Here is a 20,111-nt window from a genome sequence, read left to right as displayed (position 1 = left end):
GATTTAGTAAAACAAATTAAATTTCTTTTAGGTATTCTTTCAATCCAAAACAGCTCAGTGAATTTATAAATTGAAGAAAGTTGATACAAACAAAGACTAACTTTTAAGCCTCTAAGCACCAAAGTCAATTTTGGTCACCTTTGTAAAATATACCCTAGTCAAAGTTTTTCAAGTTTTTGCCAAAATTTTGATAAAAAAAGGCAGCTAATGAAATATGATGTTCATTTGGTCCAAATTTATCAAAAAAATGTCACAAAAGTTCATAAAAATTGGCAAAATGTTGCATTTAAATTTTGGTGGGAAAAATTACAGCATTCAAAGGGTTAAGCCACTTCCAGTTTATGTTTCCACTCCAAGGTCTTCCTTTGATTTCGTCTTTTCTGACATCTCTGTCAGTTGTTTACGCTGTCTTTACAGTCATTTAAATTGACACTCTTTTCATGATAATTGTTTCGATTTCTATTTCCCTAGATCGGTCTGCACTGTCCATGATACCATTTTTATTGAGCGTCTCTTTATCCACCTGGACAAGGTGTTACGAAACAAAGCAGAGTATCTTATCACAGGAAGTCACCTTCAGGAAGCGACTGGAACTGAAACTACAATAATTCTAAAGAGGCTGATTGTAATAAATGTTTATGAATGAAAAGGATATCCTTGATTTTCTCTAATCAAGTTCTTAATTGTGAAAAATTTTGTCTGAACACTTCTTGGACTTTCTGATAATTTAATGCGTGTGTCCAAACACTCAAACTGAACCGTCACTGAATCAAATCTGAATATAAATAAAGACCAGCAGACATTGTGAATAGGAATAAACATCCAGTATGGTGAACTTTGAACTTTGAACTCACCCAGTTTCCATCCTCTTCATCATCATAGTCGTCATCATCTTCATCAAGAAACTCATCACTGTCTGACAATGGTTCTTCTTTGATTTTCACTTCATGGTCGTTTCCATGTTCATTGTCAAAGTCTTCAAAGAGTTCACTGTGGATCTCTGTGGTTGCAGTAAAAAACAGGAAAATGTCAGACAAAAGTATCTCAGAACTGATACCTGTTTTCAAAACAATATTTGATAGTTGGCTTGCAGAACAGGATGAAAATAATTTGAAGCTTTACATGATTTTCAAAGATTTTGCATAGTACTAATTTGATGATAATTTGGTTTCTATTTTTGACGTGAGCAACGATTGAACAAATAAAATGGGTGAAAAGTTTACTCAATGGACAATGATAAGTAGGTGATATGACATCTTCTTGAACAGCTTGGCACATTAACATCTTTAAGTGTAATCAATCAGAGTTGATGAAAAGAACAAGACACAATGAGACATGATTTAGCATCGGATGTGTTCAGACATATCATGGCGTTGGAAGTAAGTTGTCATTAAATATTGACTTGGCTGCCTGGTAAACGTCCCAGACATCAACATCTAAACTGAGTGATAATTGCAGGGTCATCTTTCATGTATTGCTTAAAACTACAATGGCTTTTACTTTTGATACATTTTCTGGTACTTGCCACCGTTTTGTAAAATGCAGTTTCTTGTTCTGCACTGTAAGCTGATATTCCCAGCATGCAACTTGTTAACATGGCCTGTTTGGGAATAAGAGCCAATTTGTGATTGTTGCTCTAGTCTGAACGAGAATACATTTTCTGACAATAAATAGTATATTGAACACAAGTCATACATTATGCACTGTGTTTGTATGGTTTATTTCTCGTTTTAAAAGAGATTTTCAGGAAAAGATGAAGAAAATGCAATTGTTTTCGCAAACAAAAAAAGAAAATATTATCAAGCTTTGGCAATTTGATTTACTAAATCAACGATTTTTAGTCTGGAGTCTAAGTAGTTGATCTACCACTCTACAACACTGCACCAAATCCTAAAATCCCTGGCAAGATTGTAGGCTGCAAGATTTTGAAATCACTTTGAGACAACTTGTAAAAAAATTATCCATGCCAAATTTTTTTTAGTTTTGTAATAATAAGCTTAGCAGTCACACTCAATCAACATTTATGCCAAAACCTTTTCAAAAAGGATTTCAACCCCCATGAAATTTGACTCTGTCTTTGGTTTAATTATGGTTCAATTGACTACCTTGAGAAGTGCACATCTCTCATACATGTACCTTATATCATGTGTATGAGGACTTTCTAGAACCTTCACTGACGTCAATGGCTAGGAGATAAGATTACATATAGATGTGATGGAATGTTTGTCAGTGAATAACCAAAACTTTCTCCGGCTTCACGAATGTAGAGAGCAATTTTCACCAGGTTTTGTGACGCCATCAGCTACTCACTCTGAGAACGGTGCGTTTTTTTTCTTGCAGACCAATGTTTTGAGGCTTCTTTTGTAGCCATCATTGCATGCACGGTCAAAAGTGACTTTATGCAAGATAACTTTTTTTGAAAATTCTCATTCACATTATTTGTTGTAAATTTGTCGTTTCTTGTGACAGAAATCTGAAAGGCCTGTTATTGTGTGGTCAGATATATCAAAGTCTGGGGTCAAAGTTTGACAGAACACGGATGAGATCCGTAAGAGCAAATGGCTATACAGTAATACAAATCTGTACATACATGTAAACGGCGTATCGAAGATTTAAAAAAAAATGCAAGTATGTTTTCACCATAGCTTTTCTTTAGCTTGCATTTTAATTGATTGGTTCTGAAAGCTCAATGCATTAAATGTTATGCAACATCCTTCCAAACGTGGCTTATCAGTAGAAATTTAATGCATCATTTTTTTTAACGAGCGAAAATAAACAGATGCAGCTCCATACCTGGGGCCGTAATTTTTAGGGATTTACCTTGGTATGCAGCCAGCACACAAAAACAATAACCGTACGGAATGACAGAGAGCTCTGTTTACACCATGTGGATATACAAGACATCCAATTTAAAGTCACTGTTTTATCACAATACTCTTTTCCAGTCAATTAATTCAGAAATTTGAGTCAGCAAACCACTTTTGTTTACGCCTTGGGGAAACTTGCCGGTGAGGCGAGGCAGAAACTACTCTAGTAGAGGTGAAACAGCGTTAAACATATTGATGGGCATTCAGAAACAGACATCTTCCATTTCTGATGGACACTGTTTAAAGAGACTATCATATCGCCTGATGGTTGACCGTATGCTGAGATGATAAACATTCTCAGTGAAATTCTCTTTTGCCAGTAGAACTGATTAATTTCTGATAAGAACGTGCACTCACATCCCCTCTTTACTAATAGTGTGATCAAAATCTGCAAGGACTCCACGCTGATCTGTTTAAACCTGTGAGCAGTGCAGTCCGCTGATAAACCTGGAATTTCTGTTTAAGATCAAAAAGAAATAGGTGGGTTTTGAGATAGTTTTTATATCAACATGCCACTTTGGTTTGGAGAAGATGTACCTTGCTTGCGATGCGGACCATGTTTTCAAGCGAGTAGATCACAGGAGTGGAGCTGTTACAATTTGAGGCCAACGCTAGGTTAGACTGTAGCTGACATCTGCACCCTAAAAAACATTTCTTGTAAACATTTCCCTACTTAATACATTGAGTCAAAATTTGATGTTCTCCACTTGGGGGCAAGCATTACCTCAGTAAGTAGGTCTTTGCATTTGAACACAGTAGACTATATGTATCAATCAAAAGTTCCTTGAACTTCTCTCAGGTGAATAAATGTTTCCTCAAGAAAATTGAGAATTAACTGCTCAAGTAGGTGTGTAAAATTAATGACTTTTCTACACAGGAGTCAAAAACCTCCACAATGGCCTGCACTTGACCACACTAATGTAAACACACTGAAATGCATCATAAATTATCCAAGATTTGGCAATAATTGATATCTGCATAACAGAATCACTGGCAATTAGAACCAGCATTCCATCTACAGCTTGGAGAGCAAATCAGTTGAAAAGATGTCTATTAAGAGGGGCATACCTTGAGGCACACCAGCTATTTGTTAATTAGCAAAACTAGCACCTTAATTAAAAACTGATCCTGGCATGTGGTCTGCTGGTAAACCCACCTCCACATGGGTTGTGAGTTCAAACTTCATGAGAGCTGATTGACTGCCCTTATCACCATAGCCTTGAAAATTTCCACCACCCAAAGAGACAGCCACCTTGAGGAAACACCGACACACACACACGGCATGGCACGACACGTCAGCGTCAGCACGGATCTTTCACGGAACTCCTTCACGACTGAGCTTTACTCATCCCATTCATTTGTGTTATGGCAGACTTCCTGGGATATGCACACACAGGTCTACTGGTATTTCCAGGTCTGCATGTATTACATCAACTTTCATTTTGATTTCCTAAATCTCAGCTATTTTTCTTGTTTACTCATAAAGTTTCATCCCGCAATTGCAAATCCATTATTTATTTGAAATACCTTCAAAAAAACTTTGACTGCTGTAATTTCATGCAGTTCAGGGGATTTTTCCAAGTTTTTGGTTGTTTTGAATGAAGTCTGAGGTCAAATATATGAATTAGTAAGTTTGAAAAGTGTACATAAAAATTTTAATGGAGTTAACCTAACTTTTCTGGCAGTGCATACAGTAGGTGAAAGCATTTGTCCCATACTGCATTTCCATATGAAATTATGGTATAAAAACTGTAAATTCATTTATTTATCCTTTATTTATCCTGTACTTAAACTTATATAAATGTAAACTACACAATTTCATTTTATTTACAGCACCGGATAATATATAAATACATGGTATCTCATTATCCTGAAAATTTTCATCGATCTTCATCAATCAAAATTTGTTTTGAAACAATTTCTAGTCCAATATATTTTGCTGAAATTTGCAGTTTTAATCCCGCCATAATTTTATCATGCCACTAAATCAATTAATCTCCTTAAAGTACATATAATACTGGATAAGCTGCACTAATTGAAGAGACATAATCAGTACTTCCTCCTGTACGACTCTCGTTAAACGACATGTACCAGAAACCTTCAGAGAGACGTTGTGTCATTAACCCCAGTTAATGTAAGGAGGGCTGAACAAAACCAAGTCTCCTGATAAAAGCACAGCAGAAACATTTGTAAAAATAACTGCCAATCAGATTTCTGCGAAAACATGTGATTTGTTGAAAGTAAACCCGTCATGCCCAATTCTGTTCAGAAAAACAAAAAAGATTGTCGAGACATAACAATCCAGATTTCTGTAACAGGCAGTTGTTTTGTAGATGTTTCCCACCAGGTAGCGATATGAAGTACAGTGACGACAGCACTTTTACTTTCAAATGTGGATTTGCACAAAGTGTTATTCAATGTCAGCATCCGAGTGAAAACTCACTGCAAGGAAGGAAAAAATAGAGTCATGGCTAAATTTGGAAATGTCATGTTTGCGTTTGGCGTCTTGGTTCCAGGTACCATGTTATTCCTGTTAGTGGAAGAGGTATTTCAATGAAATTACCAGGTCCGGGGAGGGCAGTGCCATGTTTGGCAAAATAAATCAGCGTCACTCAGAGCAACTCAGGAAAGTAGAGATGACCGAGACTTTTTATCTGGACACGTGGTGTGGATGTTTGTTGTATCCATCAACGGACAATGCATTGGTTTATACCATGTGAGCAACAATGATGACAGACAGGGTGGCCAGTCCTGTGCATGCACACAGAAACAAACCTGGGCTTGCATCCAACAAATCACCCAAGTCAAAATCACATGGAAATGATACCGTATAGCAGACTTTTCTTTGTAGCTGTGCCCAGGACAAGAAGGGAAAAAATAGAGAAGAAAAAAAAACAAAACAACACCCTGAACCCAGTTTGTTTTTTACTTGTAGTATGACTGATAAAGTATTCAATGATTTCATGCAATTCTGAAGGCCTATTTTTATGATTCACATCTTTTTATGTGATAATATACTTGATTGAAAAGTAGACATTTCTGATATTGGTACAGATTCATAATAAAATCTTTCATTTGTTTGAGAGACTGTTCCCAAAGAGATAAAAGTACTTAATTGTCAACAAATTTTGTGTTCTGATCGCAAATTCTGTGACGACTGACCCCCCTGCTTTGTTTTTACCTCAGAATTAAATGTAGCTGTTGAACCTAGTGACATCGTGTCCCAGATCTGCATTTGCACCGACGCTAAAAAAAAAGACTGGCGTTGTTTTACTCTCAAACTATGACGCAGATAGTGTATGTTAATACTGTCCATTATACGTATGCAATGACGTTGAGCAAAGATAATACAGACACCAAACCAGTCCATTAAGCCTAATCAAACCTGTGCATGGAAAGTGCAGGGGTGTATCTACTGACTTCCTGACATGAAGTGTATCTCGTATGTAAGCACTGTCATGTGGCTTCACTCAGGTACCCACCAAATCCTTTAATCTGCGCCTGCCAAATGGTCACTGCGCTTCCCCTACTTTTTCCTGTGAGAACAAAAACACCCCTGTATAATTAGTGGTCTATTACGGAGATAAAGTTCCAACAAATTAAACGTTGGAACACACACAGAAAACCCCAGTATCACCTCCAACACCGCTTGTAAAGATAAATGGGCAGTTTTGCTAGGTTTCTGCCACACTTGAAACAATATAATTTACTGTAGCATGTGGAGCTGTTAAGATTACGCTAAGCCTACTATTACTGACAAGGTACAACGGATATCGACTCATGTCCTGTTGCCGTTACGAAAGACAGGTCAAAAATCTTATAAATTTAAAACAACAGACATTCTGAGTTATGTATGTTTCACCATATGGATATCTTTAGCTTAATTCTGAGAAAAGACGCGATTTTTTTGGCATTTTACATTAATATTTGCTGGAACTTTGTGGTACCCCTGGCAAAAAATCTCCAATGAATGGTTTCACCTGGTGTGACAGACTTCCATTTCTATCAGCTGATTGAAAGCAGCGGTCCAAACAACACAGTACCAAGAGATTTTTGTTTCTAAATTATGTCGAGATTTATTTTCAAAAACTAGCGTAAAAAAATCAAGCTATTTTTGGAGAGTCATTAAAAGTATGGAATTTTTCAATGTCAGCTCTCTAGATAAACTAATGGTGTTTCTTCCTTACTGCTATAACAACAAACCAAAGTGAAAATTAATGACTGGGGATTTAGTGTAACTATTATTAAGATGTAGACACTGACTTAAAGTTCAGTGGCTTAAAAGTGAAGTTATAAGAGTAGCACAACTCATTTTCAGATTTTACAAGATGAATCACGAATGATATTACAAGATTTTAGTAGACAATGACCAGACCATTACTATGTGTATACCATTACATTGTCATTAATAAACTACAGACATTTTCAATACAGGATTTGGTGAAAATTTAGGTAAATAGTGTGTGGAATTATGTAGTTTGGCAATAATTACCTATTCAAAGGAGCAAATTACACAAACAACATTTCAGGAACTATGTGAACTGGAACAATCTGTCAACAAATACTAACATATTTCTTTACAGACAAAACCAGCTCATTAAAATAAAATGACCGAGAAACTTGTGTTTTTAAATCAGAACTGCCTCTCACCCCAGAATACAGAAAACCTTCATCTCACCCCAGAATACAGAAAACCTTCATCTGATATTAAGTGTTAGGTATCTCCATCAGGTCAATACAATTTCAAATCCGTACGTATCTTGCTAGATCCAGAATTGCATTATTTATGGCATATTTTTCTTTCATCCATTGAAAATCTGAGTTTTCAACTTGACAAGATAATTGCAAAATACTTTTCGCTTTTCTTATCAAGTCTATTAAAACACTGGCAGTTCATTTTGTAAATCCCTGCAAATGATTTTAAGATGTGCCTGTCAATTACAGGACACCTTGGTCATCAAAATAAAATCAGAACAATTTTTTTTGTTTCAAACTTTCTTCATCCCACTACTCACAGATGGCTATAATTTATATGTCTTTTGATTGCTACTCTGTTGAAAGTCACACATTTGTTTATTTCTTCAAATCTGGTTGTTAATTGTCGATCACTCGACCGGAAAATATATTTGTCAATGAGTAGAGAAACTGTATCAAACAAATAAATAAATAGATAAATAAATAAATACATAAAAATGTAAATAAATAAATAAACTTTCTGAGCTATATTTTACTTTAATCCATACTTGACTTAAGTGGTTGAGTTTGGAACTACTCACTGGCAGCGGGGTTGGCAAGGTTAAAAGTTACATATAGGAAAGGATCAGTCTGTACTTCCTTGAAGTAAGTACAATCCTTGTGGTTGAGGTAAAGATGTCTAGAGTTACATGTGTACTTAATCTGCTCCTCAATGAAACATGCATTCCTGCGCTGCAAACCCACTTACACCATGGCCATTCATAAAGTAAGATTGGTCTCGGATGAAAAACTTTGAAATCACAGTTGTTTCTGGTGGTTAATTACTCAAGTAGCTGTGCTAACAATCCATTGGTTACGGGTTTCTCCAATTGCTCTCTTAGTTTGTAAAACAAAACCACATTCCTGTGAATAATTTTTTAATGATTACCCTGAGTGTATAACCTTGATGATTTTACAAGCCTGTGCCATAAAAATTGATGATGAGAATTTCTACTGCATAATTTCGACACACTCCTTGGAACTGGAATCATGGCTTATCTCTTTTTAATAGTTACCAGATTACATGTTTATGTTTATTTGACTGTTGCTTTCTATTTATAACAACTTTGCTGAATCAAAACAAAAAGTCTTACACATTCTCAGCAGTATTCTTGTTGCTGTAATTTTTAATCTTAATAAAATAAACAACTAAAGTTTTTGGTGTTATTGTTCTATCTCCCCACTTCTACATTGGTGACTAAGGGGCTAGCTTCACCTCTGTAGGACATGAACTGCAAGTCCCTAGGCAGCTACAGAGACTATTCAATAGCTCCAACTATAACATTTATGTACCACATATCCAGCGACGTGACCTAAAACAGACACACATCAAGTTCTAGGCACTTGCAGTGGGGATTTGAAATTAAACATGCAAGTTGACTGTATGACCTTTGACCCATTTCCATTTTCTACAACCCAAAGTGAGTCACAATTGATCTTAATTGCATGTTTAAAACTCTCAGAGTTAAATTTTAACGGAAAGACAAAAATGGTTCTTATATATTTAATTTTCCTCCAAAGGGTTGTACAAATGACAGTAACAATAGAGTATGATGGAATATTTGACTGATGAGAAACAGTGCTGCTCAACATCCAAATTTAACAAGCTGACTAACGTACATGCACAGTCTAAATTTGTACTGAGATCAGTAGTGGTCAATATTGACGCCAAATCGCATTTGGTAACAGCAGCAATTTATCATTAATAGTTGGGTCACTTTTTTGCTGTTTAATTGATGCTTGAGCAAAAGTTGCAGTATTACTGAAATCTTGTTTGAGAGAACAAAGGGAGTGTCTTATATTTTGGTCCGAAGACAAAAATCTCACTGACATTTTTTATCTTGCTTGGGGCCAATCCTTCAAGTTCGAGTGTGCTGCCAGAGTTGAACTACCATGAGTTCTCATGGATACATGAAAATTTTGGGAATTGAATCTTCATTCCTCTCTGATCAAACAAGTTGCATGATGGGATATGCAGCCTGCCTAAGTGGCAAAAATCAGGTTTATGTAGGTATACCTTATGTGGCCATGATAAGGACACTTTACTATCGATCCTAAGGCTGCGTTGAGTCAACCAGTCCGCAACATATGATACCACAGAACCTGTCACAAACAGGTGAATGTCACACGGCCTGTCGACTGTAACTCAAACGAAAAACTTCAGCTGTGTCTTGTGATGACAACATGGCTGTCAGATCAACTTGCAAGGTATGCAGCAAATATATAATATGAACCACGTCAACAGATGCATTGCATACCTGAAATGCATAGCACACTAGCTGGCGGGCATAGTTTCTCAAGAACAGCCCACCTCCTATGTTTTTTTTATGAAAATTGATCACAGGTTGACGCGAGTCCACCAGGATCTGATTTCAGAGTTTAATGTTTGCAACGTGAGCACTTTTAGGTCTGCCCACACCGCCGTGTAATGTCTTTTCGAAAGGTCAAACCTGAATCAGACTAAAAGTCAAACTGTTTGTCATTTTAATGGAGAGGCAAACTCTACGGAGTGTCAATTAAATTCATCTGGTGAAAATCATAGAGACCAACTTAATGAATAATGAAGGATAAACATTATAGCCTGGATGGACCTGTTGCATATATCTATTTTTGTGATTTGATCTACGTCAATGCTTTGTGTGTATTTATATATGATATTCAGTGCACACACACACACACTGTATTGCACATTATTCCATTTTGAGATATCTCCTCTCCTTACAAGAATTTATGATGAATCAGAGATTGCGCTAGCAATGTGATGATGAATGAACAATAGAAAATTAAACTCTTCAAACTCACATGAGAGATGGGACCCCTCCAAGTGAAAGTTATTAGGATCGCTCTCAAAGTGGAGTCAGACAATAACTGTAATAAGTTTGGAAAATAACACTTGATTCTCCTTCCATTGTCTTTTGATTGACTTTGGTTGAGATCTTTCCTATAAAGTTTCAGCTTTTATACGAGCATTGTTAAATTTGAGTACTTTGGCGATATGATGAGTGAGGGGTGCAGGCAACCTTCGCTAGCATCTGATTGGCTGGCTTGAGTTAATGTCTTTCGCACATTGACAGCAATAAAAGTCGCCTTGTCCAGTTTTGGCAGGATAGGTCACTTCGGTGTGAAATCAAAGCCCTGTTTATTATTTTTACTGGAGTTTTCCCATACAGAGTGGCACCGTTTGCAAAGTTAATCATGACAGTTACCTCAAACACACAACCTGACTATCCTCCACGCCATGGACGGCTTGGCTCCAAAGCTCCTGTTTCTACCAAGGGTTTCAACTTTCATCCAAACCATAAATTTTGGCATTAAATTTCTGAGACTTTCACATCTCCATTATACTTCATCATAAGTTTTGACAGGTTTTCACATATGTTCAAGCTTTACTACTTGCAGAAATTTTTTTTGAAATTTACATAAATGATATTTTATTGGCCTATCTTTGGCCCATGAATATCTGACGATACAAAGTTGGAATGATGAAACCTTTGCCCTTTCTTTTGGTCTAAAATGGGATAATTTATAGAGAATATCCACAAGATTTACGGAAATTTTACTCCCCACACACAATTTATGTGCAGGCGGGAATGTTTCCCTTTCGGTGTAATATAACTTTCACATCTGTAACTCATAAAGCAGCTGTCAGCTTACTTTTAGGCAGGGTTTTGCCAACTTCCCCCTGCTGGGGTCACTACAGTGTATATTAAGGTGGTTTTATTGTCTTAACCAACGAAGCAATGGCGGTTTGGCAGAGCGTTCGCAGCAGAGTATCAAAATTGTTTCTAAACAAACAATGTTGTTTCAGTTGTACTTTTCTTCAGGATGGGACACACCTTGTCTTGTTATTGGTTCTTGGTCATGTCCTCTGTGTATCTGTCTTACAAGTCAATCACCTTGGAAACCCGAGCAGAGCTATCCCGGCTGAGCTTGCTGAGTTCACTGGGTTGAAAATAATCCACATCATGTAGCATGAGTAGTGGCTTTGCAAACTAGCTTGACTTCACACGGAATGTTTGTTGTTTGTAGTCAGTAGAAAGAAGATTTGAAGTTACAACAAAGGACAGTTACAAAATATGAGTATATTATACATTTAAAGTACCTTTAATATGTATATAATTCCCTAAATATTACCTTTTTTCATTCTTGTCTCTTTATGTTAGCTTTGTCATGCCTAGGCAGTACCTTGTGCACAACAATTTTTATCGTCACGTAACATTTCCACGCCTTTCTTTCTCACGCATAAAAAGATAATCGTCCTATTAATTTCAAACAGAGACAGAAGATGTTCACACATGAAATTATCTTTATAGTTGTTACCATGGCAACAGATGTCAGATTGATATAGTTACCATGAAATCAAGTATGAATGGGTGAACTGAGGTCAAGGGTCAGCTCTTAGAATGGCCTTCGTTTATACGCTGTGAGCAAGAGAAGCATAGCCTGTCTAATTTGCATAAATTTCTGCAATATCAATTTTCGATAGCTGGCATTCTGAAGTATTATTTCATTTTATGAGCACCTGCGACACAGAACGCGATACATCATACGTACAGTACTCCAACCCTTGTTGCAAGGTTTCATTGAATCTGTCTGCCCCGGTTGAGAAATTTGAAAAGCCACTTAAAACATTATATTCCCAAGGAACACAACTTCATATTACAGAGATTAACCGCCGATTAAATTATTCCACTACTCCGGGATAAATGCAACCAGATGCGATCTACTTCTGAGGTGCAGCCTGTTTGGAGATATCTCAACTAGTGATTCTAAAATGGGCTGAGTGCCACACACCATGCACTAGTGCTGTATCACAGAGAACTGCTGTTACTTAGAAACCAGGACAAGACTTCTCCAATCTTAATGGGAATGCATAAACCGCAGAAGGCACCTGTCTGTTCTGTGTGTCAAGATATACCATTGAGAACTTGACAATTCCGGATTGGCAGGGGAAGCTTGTGAACAAAGAGTGAGAAATCACATTCAAATCAACTCTGATGATTTAACGCTTTGAAATTTTCGGAGGCAAACTGAAAAAAGGGGCAAAAAGCAAAATTTGTGCCTTCCATTGAAATCTTGCATTGGCAATAATCTTCAAACATTTTTTGCTGACGTTATCACCTTACTTGTCTATATCATTGAGCTGCGATGTAATACCCTTTCCATTCAAATTAAAATCTGTCAAACTTTCCACATTGACAAGCAGGACCAATAGAGTTACACATTGAAACATTAACAGATGTAGATATTGTTTGAGAAGAAAGGCAATATTAATTTTTAAAAGTTTGTTTTCAATTGATGACTGCAACTTCCAAATAAAGCTTGAGGGCAATATGTGTCCATAATTCATCATTTGTATAATTCTTTATTCACCTTATTCAAGGACACGTTTTCAAAACTTTTACTCTTTATCAACTGTATCTATTTCATGACCAGAACTTTTCAACAAACATATAATTAAGGATTAAGATTACAAGTATATTATTATACCAATGTAGAAATTTAGCTGAATGAAACCATGCTTTTTGTCTCAATAAAATGCTAACGATAGTTTAATTGGCATGGTAGAATTTCATCCATCATGGAGATTGGTTCAAAAAGACCATGGGCCTCAGGGGGATGCTGACCAATAGCAGTGAAGGGGGGGTACCTATACCAGGGGTGCCGATATGTTCTACTTGGAGCCGCTATGTCTAGACACAATAACTCAACAGATTAAACAGCTGTATTAAACGTGATAAACCACCACTTGTACACAATTCAATTATGGACTTTCTCTTTCTTCTGCTCTTCCATCATTCATCTTTACTTTTTAAGATGCCGAAGGAACTTGCTGTTCCATGAATTGACATTCACCCCTGTCATGAGATTTGATCGGTGATTGTGATATGGTTCCTGCACATGTAATGATTTGTTTTCTACAGAAGAATTTCATGTCAGTCGGGCTTGGGATAATACTGTGAATTAAAAGCATTGGATAAACTTGCCTTGCACACCACAGCACTTTTGAAAATCAAAATTTGTTCCTCAGCTTAAATAAAACATCAAAGGAGCTATTTATTTTCCATTTCTTATAAACTTACGGAAATAATCTTGAAGAAACAAAGTAGGTAATTTCAATGTGGATACAACGACAAGGAATTTTCCGGAATTGAAAACCTGGATATTCCCTTTGCAAGAATAATCAGATGGCATGGCACTGCTTCCTCTTTTTCACAACTCATGCCGTGTAAGTCAGAAATCTTAACTTCATCATGGCTCAACAAACCGGACCAATAGTCTACCAAAATAAACTCACTTGAGCTCAACGTTACTGATTCAAGATATGAAACTGAAAGGAATGCTGCACAGTGAAATTGCATTTTGATCACAAGCAAATTTTAAGTGATAATTTTTGATTATGTATAAATTATTACACATGCTGGCAAAACCACAGAACCCCCAAAAATTATGACAATAATTTTGAAATCCCTCACGAATATTCTTTATCTGCCTGAAGAGATTTCTGTTAAAAGTTGCAGCTCAAGGTATGGACAATTTCACCAGAGAAGGACTGCCAAGTACTGTGGTACTTCTAGACCAATATCAATCCAGACTCAGATATCATAATGTGACATGTTACAGCACATCAAATGTCCACATTAGAGCAGAAATGTACTTGTCACCATCACTGAAAAATATTTTTTTCTAGAAGTCATGTGACATATTGTGTGTCATCATCGCATGATTTATGGTTTCATATCTATACTTTACAACCATTCTGATACATCAAAATTTCATATGAACATTTAAAGTCATGAAAACTTTGTAATGTTAAACAGTCATGAAGTAATGGACGTCTTTTCTTATTTTCCCTGACATTTGAAAACCCAAGACAACACAGAGAATCTCCTGTCATGATATATCAATCCAGTCACACATTAATATCAGATGATAAATATAATACACACAAGACTTTATACAGATGTAATATGCATCAAGCATTCAATGCAATTTGTAATATTGGTTCCATAATGCAGTGATTGACATAATTTTGTTTCTAAAGAAACATAAAAATATCAATTACTTAGAGGAAATCAGACAGAACCATTGGACCAGCGTGTGTGAACACAACTAACCTGTGCAAATAGTTGTCTGATGTACACATATTTTGATGTCATGTGCTCAGACTGATGGGAATCTATGGATCCTTTCTTCCCTGCCTAAATATACAGTTCTAGACTATCTACTTAAAACTATCCGTCTGTTCCACAGCTTGTTAGATGATTCGTGGTGGAGGGATGGGGTGAGGTGGGAGGGAGGTGACGGGGTGCATTGTCCATTTGGAACCACTGTCCCTCCACCAAACTTTGAAAAGTTTAATGGATGGTCAGTACATGAACACATATCCACTGTTGTCATATGATGATACTCAAACCAAACATGATACTCTATTAATGATAAAGTATATCAAAATCATCCATGCATGACATCTTAGATTGGGATAGATCTCAATTCCAGGGCACACTTTTTCACAAGTGCTCCATCCTAAGTTTTTTATCTACTCCTCTGTATGCCAAAACTCCACTCCATAGACAAAGAGACAAGGGGAGTGAGAAAACATCTTTTTGCTTCTTTGATTACCAAATTTTTGTCACGACATCTTGTTACTGATGTAGTGAGTGTTATTTTCGGAAGAGCAAGAGATGTAACGGAATACAGAGTTGCTATGGTAGCAGGTATCAGAAACAACTGTGCTGATTTCAATGGAAACTTTATTTTGAATGAGAAATAAGCACACAAGAATTTTGCATTTTGTGGTTACGGTAAATTTTTCATGACCAATAAAAAATACTCATTTAAAAAAAAAGTCTACGGAAATACCACCAGAGCCTTAAACCCTTCTCACTGTCATATATTTGTACAACCTAACTGTTTTCATTGAACTGGTTGGATTTACCGCAGGCTATGGGAATGTTGGGTTCAGGATTTAGAACAGCTATGTGTTGTTCTTTTTCTGGGATTTGCACACAATTTTTTGAGGAGTTCCCTAAATCAAAGCTGTTGCAGAAATTCAACATAACTTCTTTTCATCATGGCAAAAGTTGATGCCAGAATAAATTAAAGCTTATATTTGAGGTGTTGACATACAAAAAAATGCTAGGCAGTTTTGACGTATTTGCCATTTCCTCTGTTATGACAAAATAAATGGATGGGTTCACCTTTAACACTATGATACTTTCTACACGGTGTTTACAATTTTGGATAAACAACAGAGTCCACTTGACAAGAACCCAAACAACGCTTTTCCAGCGTGGATGGGCTGATTGAGTCAGTGTTTACATTACGATTGAATACACTTTAACAAATCACCTAAAAAGTGGGGCACGTATTAGTGTAATGATAATATAGCCAATAGGTGGGCAAATTGCTCAACTGCAGCCCGGCAAAAAAATACTATCCCAGCAGCCTAACCTGAGTGAGTGACTAACAATTGTTAATGCAGGCCCCTAGTTCAAAAGAAGTACTTTGCCGGGACATGTAACATCCGGAGAACAACAAAAGAGGAAGACATTCTTTTGGAATTTTCATTCACGTGGACTTGTGTGCCGTGCAGCCGTTCCTTTTTACCTGGCTTTTATTCCGGTAGCTTTGAGCCAACTTGTAAACAGGTATTTTTTTTTTCAAATGCTGAGCATCAGCTGGATAGCACAGCACACTGATTCTTAATGCTGGTGTGAGCCACTTTGTGACGCAGGCATTCAGGACTATTAAACATTCACTGAAGAATGAAATAAGTCTAATAAACTCACAAAGTCACAACATCAGTTGCACGTGCTGTCTGTCGATATTTAAAAAAGGTTTGCACCCCCTCTCCCTGTTTTTGTACATGCATAAGTCCAACTTCATGGCTGGGAACAACAAAAGTTGAAAGCAAATGAAGGGGCTAAAGTAATCACGTGCAGGAGCTGATCTAGGTTAGTCTGTACTGTGTGACTGTTTGGTCATATAAGCGCAAAAAGCCATTATAAATTACAAGCAGGTCATACTATGATATTGATATCACCAACGTCGTGCAATAATTAGCTACAACTAGAAAAGAGTCACACGACATCACAGAGTACCCTGTCAACAAAACAACTTAAAGCAATGAAGATGAAAAGGTTCTCAGATTCAGCTGACCTAATAAGTTTCTTGTGAAATTTGCGAAATGTCAAAAACATTCAGATGATGTTAAGTTACATTCTAGCACTTGACCATCAGCTAAGGGGACAACAGTACTGCCCGACCGAAATCTGGTTCAGAAATTTTACTTGACCTGGTATGCTGCAATGATGACGTGACCAAAATTCTGACATTCATGACATTTTTGATTGACCAGTGGTGAAACGTAAATGATGTAGCACTGCCATTATTAACCAATCACTGCTCAAAGCCAAACTGTCAAAAGTCTTTGTAACATTATTTCAGAAGACAGAACACATGGCACCCTATGCCCAATTCAATGCCTTTTTACCCGTTGAGCGCCAAAGTCAATTTTTGTTACCTTTACAAAATGTACCCTAGTCAACCTTTTTCAGATTTTTGCCAAACTTTTGATAAGAAACTGTAGCCAATGAAATTTTATGCCCATTTGGTCCAAAATTACCAAAAATATTACAGAAAAATTCATAAAAATTGGTAAAATGCAGCACTCAAATTTTGGTTGCAAAAAATTACAGCATTGAAAGGGTTAAATTTGAGTCTCATGAAAATTTCACTTTCGATGCAATAGGGAATTTTCACTTTAGAAAATGTACCTGTATCTGATTATTGTTTCCAACAGTGGAACAGTTGGCCTCATGTATACGACTTCCAGGATTGGACGATAGGGGAAACACCTAAATCAGCTCATAAAGAATAGCTGGGTTTTTTTTAAATTAACTTTTGTGGATATATATGGAAGATATAATAGTTTATTATAAAATTGCGTTGTGTTTTGAAATACAATTTAAGAGAACATTTTGATTGTAAATCTCGAGGAAACATGATCAAATCGGGCATATTACTCGATGAACTCATATTTCAGACTAATCCACCCTCACTGATGCCAGTGAGCTGACCTGTCTCCACTGAACAATTGGAGTATACCACAATCTTGACAAGTAGGGTGAAAAGTTTGGCACATCGGGAGAAAAGTTGATCCATGAGATGCCAGGGGGAAAGTTAAGGGACAATCCCGGAGCGTGTTCATAACCAGAACAGATGGTATTCCAATATACGGACTTGGAAATCAGCATAATGAATATGTAGTGAATTAATGTCAATATTCCATATAAGGGTTTGCATTGTGTAATTTTATCAGGAAACGTCTATTCTTTCAGAGAACACCACTGACAACTTGACTTCCTGACGTCATCATTTGCTCTATCCCGCTGCAATAAAGGTGAAAGTGGATCCACTTGAGAAGGATATCCGGGAAAAAAGAAAAAAATCCAAGGAAACCTTGGCAGGAACTTAGGTAAAATGACAAAGCTGGAAATATGGGGGGGGGGGGGGTTGTTTGTCTTGCAAAAATGTCAGAGAGAGTCTGATTAATGGAAGACGGGAAGAACCCGGACCTGTTGTGATCATGGAAGTGAGATGCTTTGGTCACTTTTTGAACTGGAAAAAAACAGAGTTGGATAGGAGACTGAAAGTGCAGGTGATTGAAATGGAGTGAATTTCCATCATTCAGTAAATTTCAGACTTCTTTCAATTTCCAAATAGAAAAGGGATACAGCATGATTAGCAATAGTGTACATATACCGGTATGGTCAAACGTGAATTAAAGAAATGAGTTGTCAAAACTTCAAGTATGGGGACAAAATCAGAAAAAAAAGAGAATTAATTGCTGAAATCATAGTGACTTTTTTTCTATGATCACTGTACAGGGGAACAGGGAATGGAAATTCATGTTTGATGATTTTGTTGTTTCCTGGCATTTTCAGACTGCATTGCAGTATTATACAGTACACTATTTTCTGGCTTTGGAGCAGCTACCAAAATTTAATCAATTATCTTCACAAAATACAATTCGGAGTATTGAAAATTCATTGATTCTTGTTTCTTTTAGCGCCATGAAGAGAATACTTCTGTTTTGAAATACATATCCTACTTTTCCATATTATATAGACAACACAGAACACTCACAGACATCTACTGAGTTCTTTCTGCCCCTGCACCCTCCTTCTCCCTCCCTCTCTTTGGGCTACACTTACACCAGCTACTGATTTGTGTATAATGTTCATGTACATTGAAACAACCTGAACATCAACAAACATCTTAATAAACTAAAGGTGTGGAAATTTTTCACACCAACTGTTACCTTTCAACCTCCTACTGGTACCACAGTAACTCCACAATTGTGGAATGACCATACTGGTACATACTAGGCATACAATAGAGGTTTTTCTTCACTATCCAAATTCTTGTTTCTACGACTGTATAATTTGATTTTCTACTTTTGAAGTTATTTTGTGTCATTTCTCAAGTATCAGAATTTGATTTAACCCAATAGACAATTGACAAATTTTCATTTATCAGGATTGCCTGGCCGATCTAGGGAGCGGTAACTGGCTGATACTGGGGAGAAAGTGGCTTGAAAAAAAAATAGTTTCATAACTTTTTGAATCATTCAATCAGGGAAACCCCTCTCTCTTTCCCTAAGTGAGACAGTCAAGGAGACCTGCACTGATATTTGCTGAGGGAAGGCATTTTTTTCTATGTTCTCCAACATTATTTACTCCATCGGAATGGAAAAATGTTCAAGTTATTCCAATATGAACCAATGAAAAACAGACTTAAAAAGTATTTTGTTTATCAGAAACTTTGTCAGGGATATTTACAAAAACTTCTTCGCAGTAAAAATATTACCAGAACCACTGTGCATGCTTTTGTGATTTACCTCCAGACAAACGTTTCTATTTCCCGCGCAACGTATTGAAATTCCCTTTGTTCGCAGTGCAAAGTTTATCTAAAAACTCATTACGTATGCAGCACCGTTGCCAAACCTGGTGGCTAATTTCATATTCAAAATGGCAGCCAATCAGTAGCAATCTGCCGCGAACCTAAACATTTCGCGTTTAGCGATCGTTCAGCAAATCGAAGGCCATCAGGCGATACGACGCACGATCTCGACATGCCGAGAAATACATAGATACCGATCGTCCATGTGTGGGTGAAAAACTTACGCTTGATCGGCCGTGGCGCAGCTTGTTTTCGGCGAGACATGGCTTCTCGGGCTTCCAGTACCAGCTTCAGCGTCCAATGAACCCGCAATGATTTTATTCCTCCGCCTGCAAACCAGGTGTCAGCACAGCAAAATAAGTCCGCGTGTTCGTTCAATTTTCAAAGCATTTTCGTGTAAGAAACAACCGGTAACAGACTCAATTTGTCTTAGATTACATATTTATAAGGTCGAAGGGCTAAGGATTGTTGCCTGGTGATAAAGTGATGCAAATTCAAGAGGGATCGCATGAATACAAACAAAGGACGTACGCACACCTGGCG

The 20,111-nt window shown here is 36.9% G+C and overlaps 1 protein-coding gene and 1 long non-coding RNA gene across 3 annotated transcripts in view; one reads left to right on the top strand and one right to left on the bottom strand.

Moving 5' to 3' along the window:
* LOC139116718 (uncharacterized) overlaps positions 1-652 on the top strand; it is a 2,145-nt gene extending 1,493 nt beyond the window's left edge. For both annotated transcript variants that reach the window (XR_011548360.1, XR_011548359.1), the window contains exon 3: positions 472-652. This is a non-coding gene — a long non-coding RNA (uncharacterized lncRNA). The remainder of the gene's footprint in view (positions 1-471) is intronic.
* LOC139116717 (uncharacterized) overlaps positions 1-19,968 on the bottom strand; it is a 27,028-nt gene extending 7,060 nt beyond the window's left edge. The window contains exons 1-2 of the mRNA XM_070679323.1: positions 19,793-19,968; positions 855-1,000 (exon numbers count right to left, since the gene is read on the bottom strand). Of these exons, the coding sequence (XP_070535424.1) occupies positions 855-1,000; positions 19,793-19,832 (186 nt within the window). The 5' untranslated portion in view covers positions 19,833-19,968. The remainder of the gene's footprint in view (positions 1-854; positions 1,001-19,792) is intronic.
* Positions 19,969-20,111: the final 143 nt, after the last annotated feature.

Source organism: Ptychodera flava, chromosome 18 (assembly GCF_041260155.1).
Source record: "Ptychodera flava strain L36383 chromosome 18, AS_Pfla_20210202, whole genome shotgun sequence".
Lineage (NCBI taxonomy): Eukaryota > Metazoa > Hemichordata > Enteropneusta > Ptychoderidae > Ptychodera > Ptychodera flava.
Note: the sequence above shows the minus strand (reverse complement) of the source record. Positions and strands in the feature narration are given on the sequence as shown.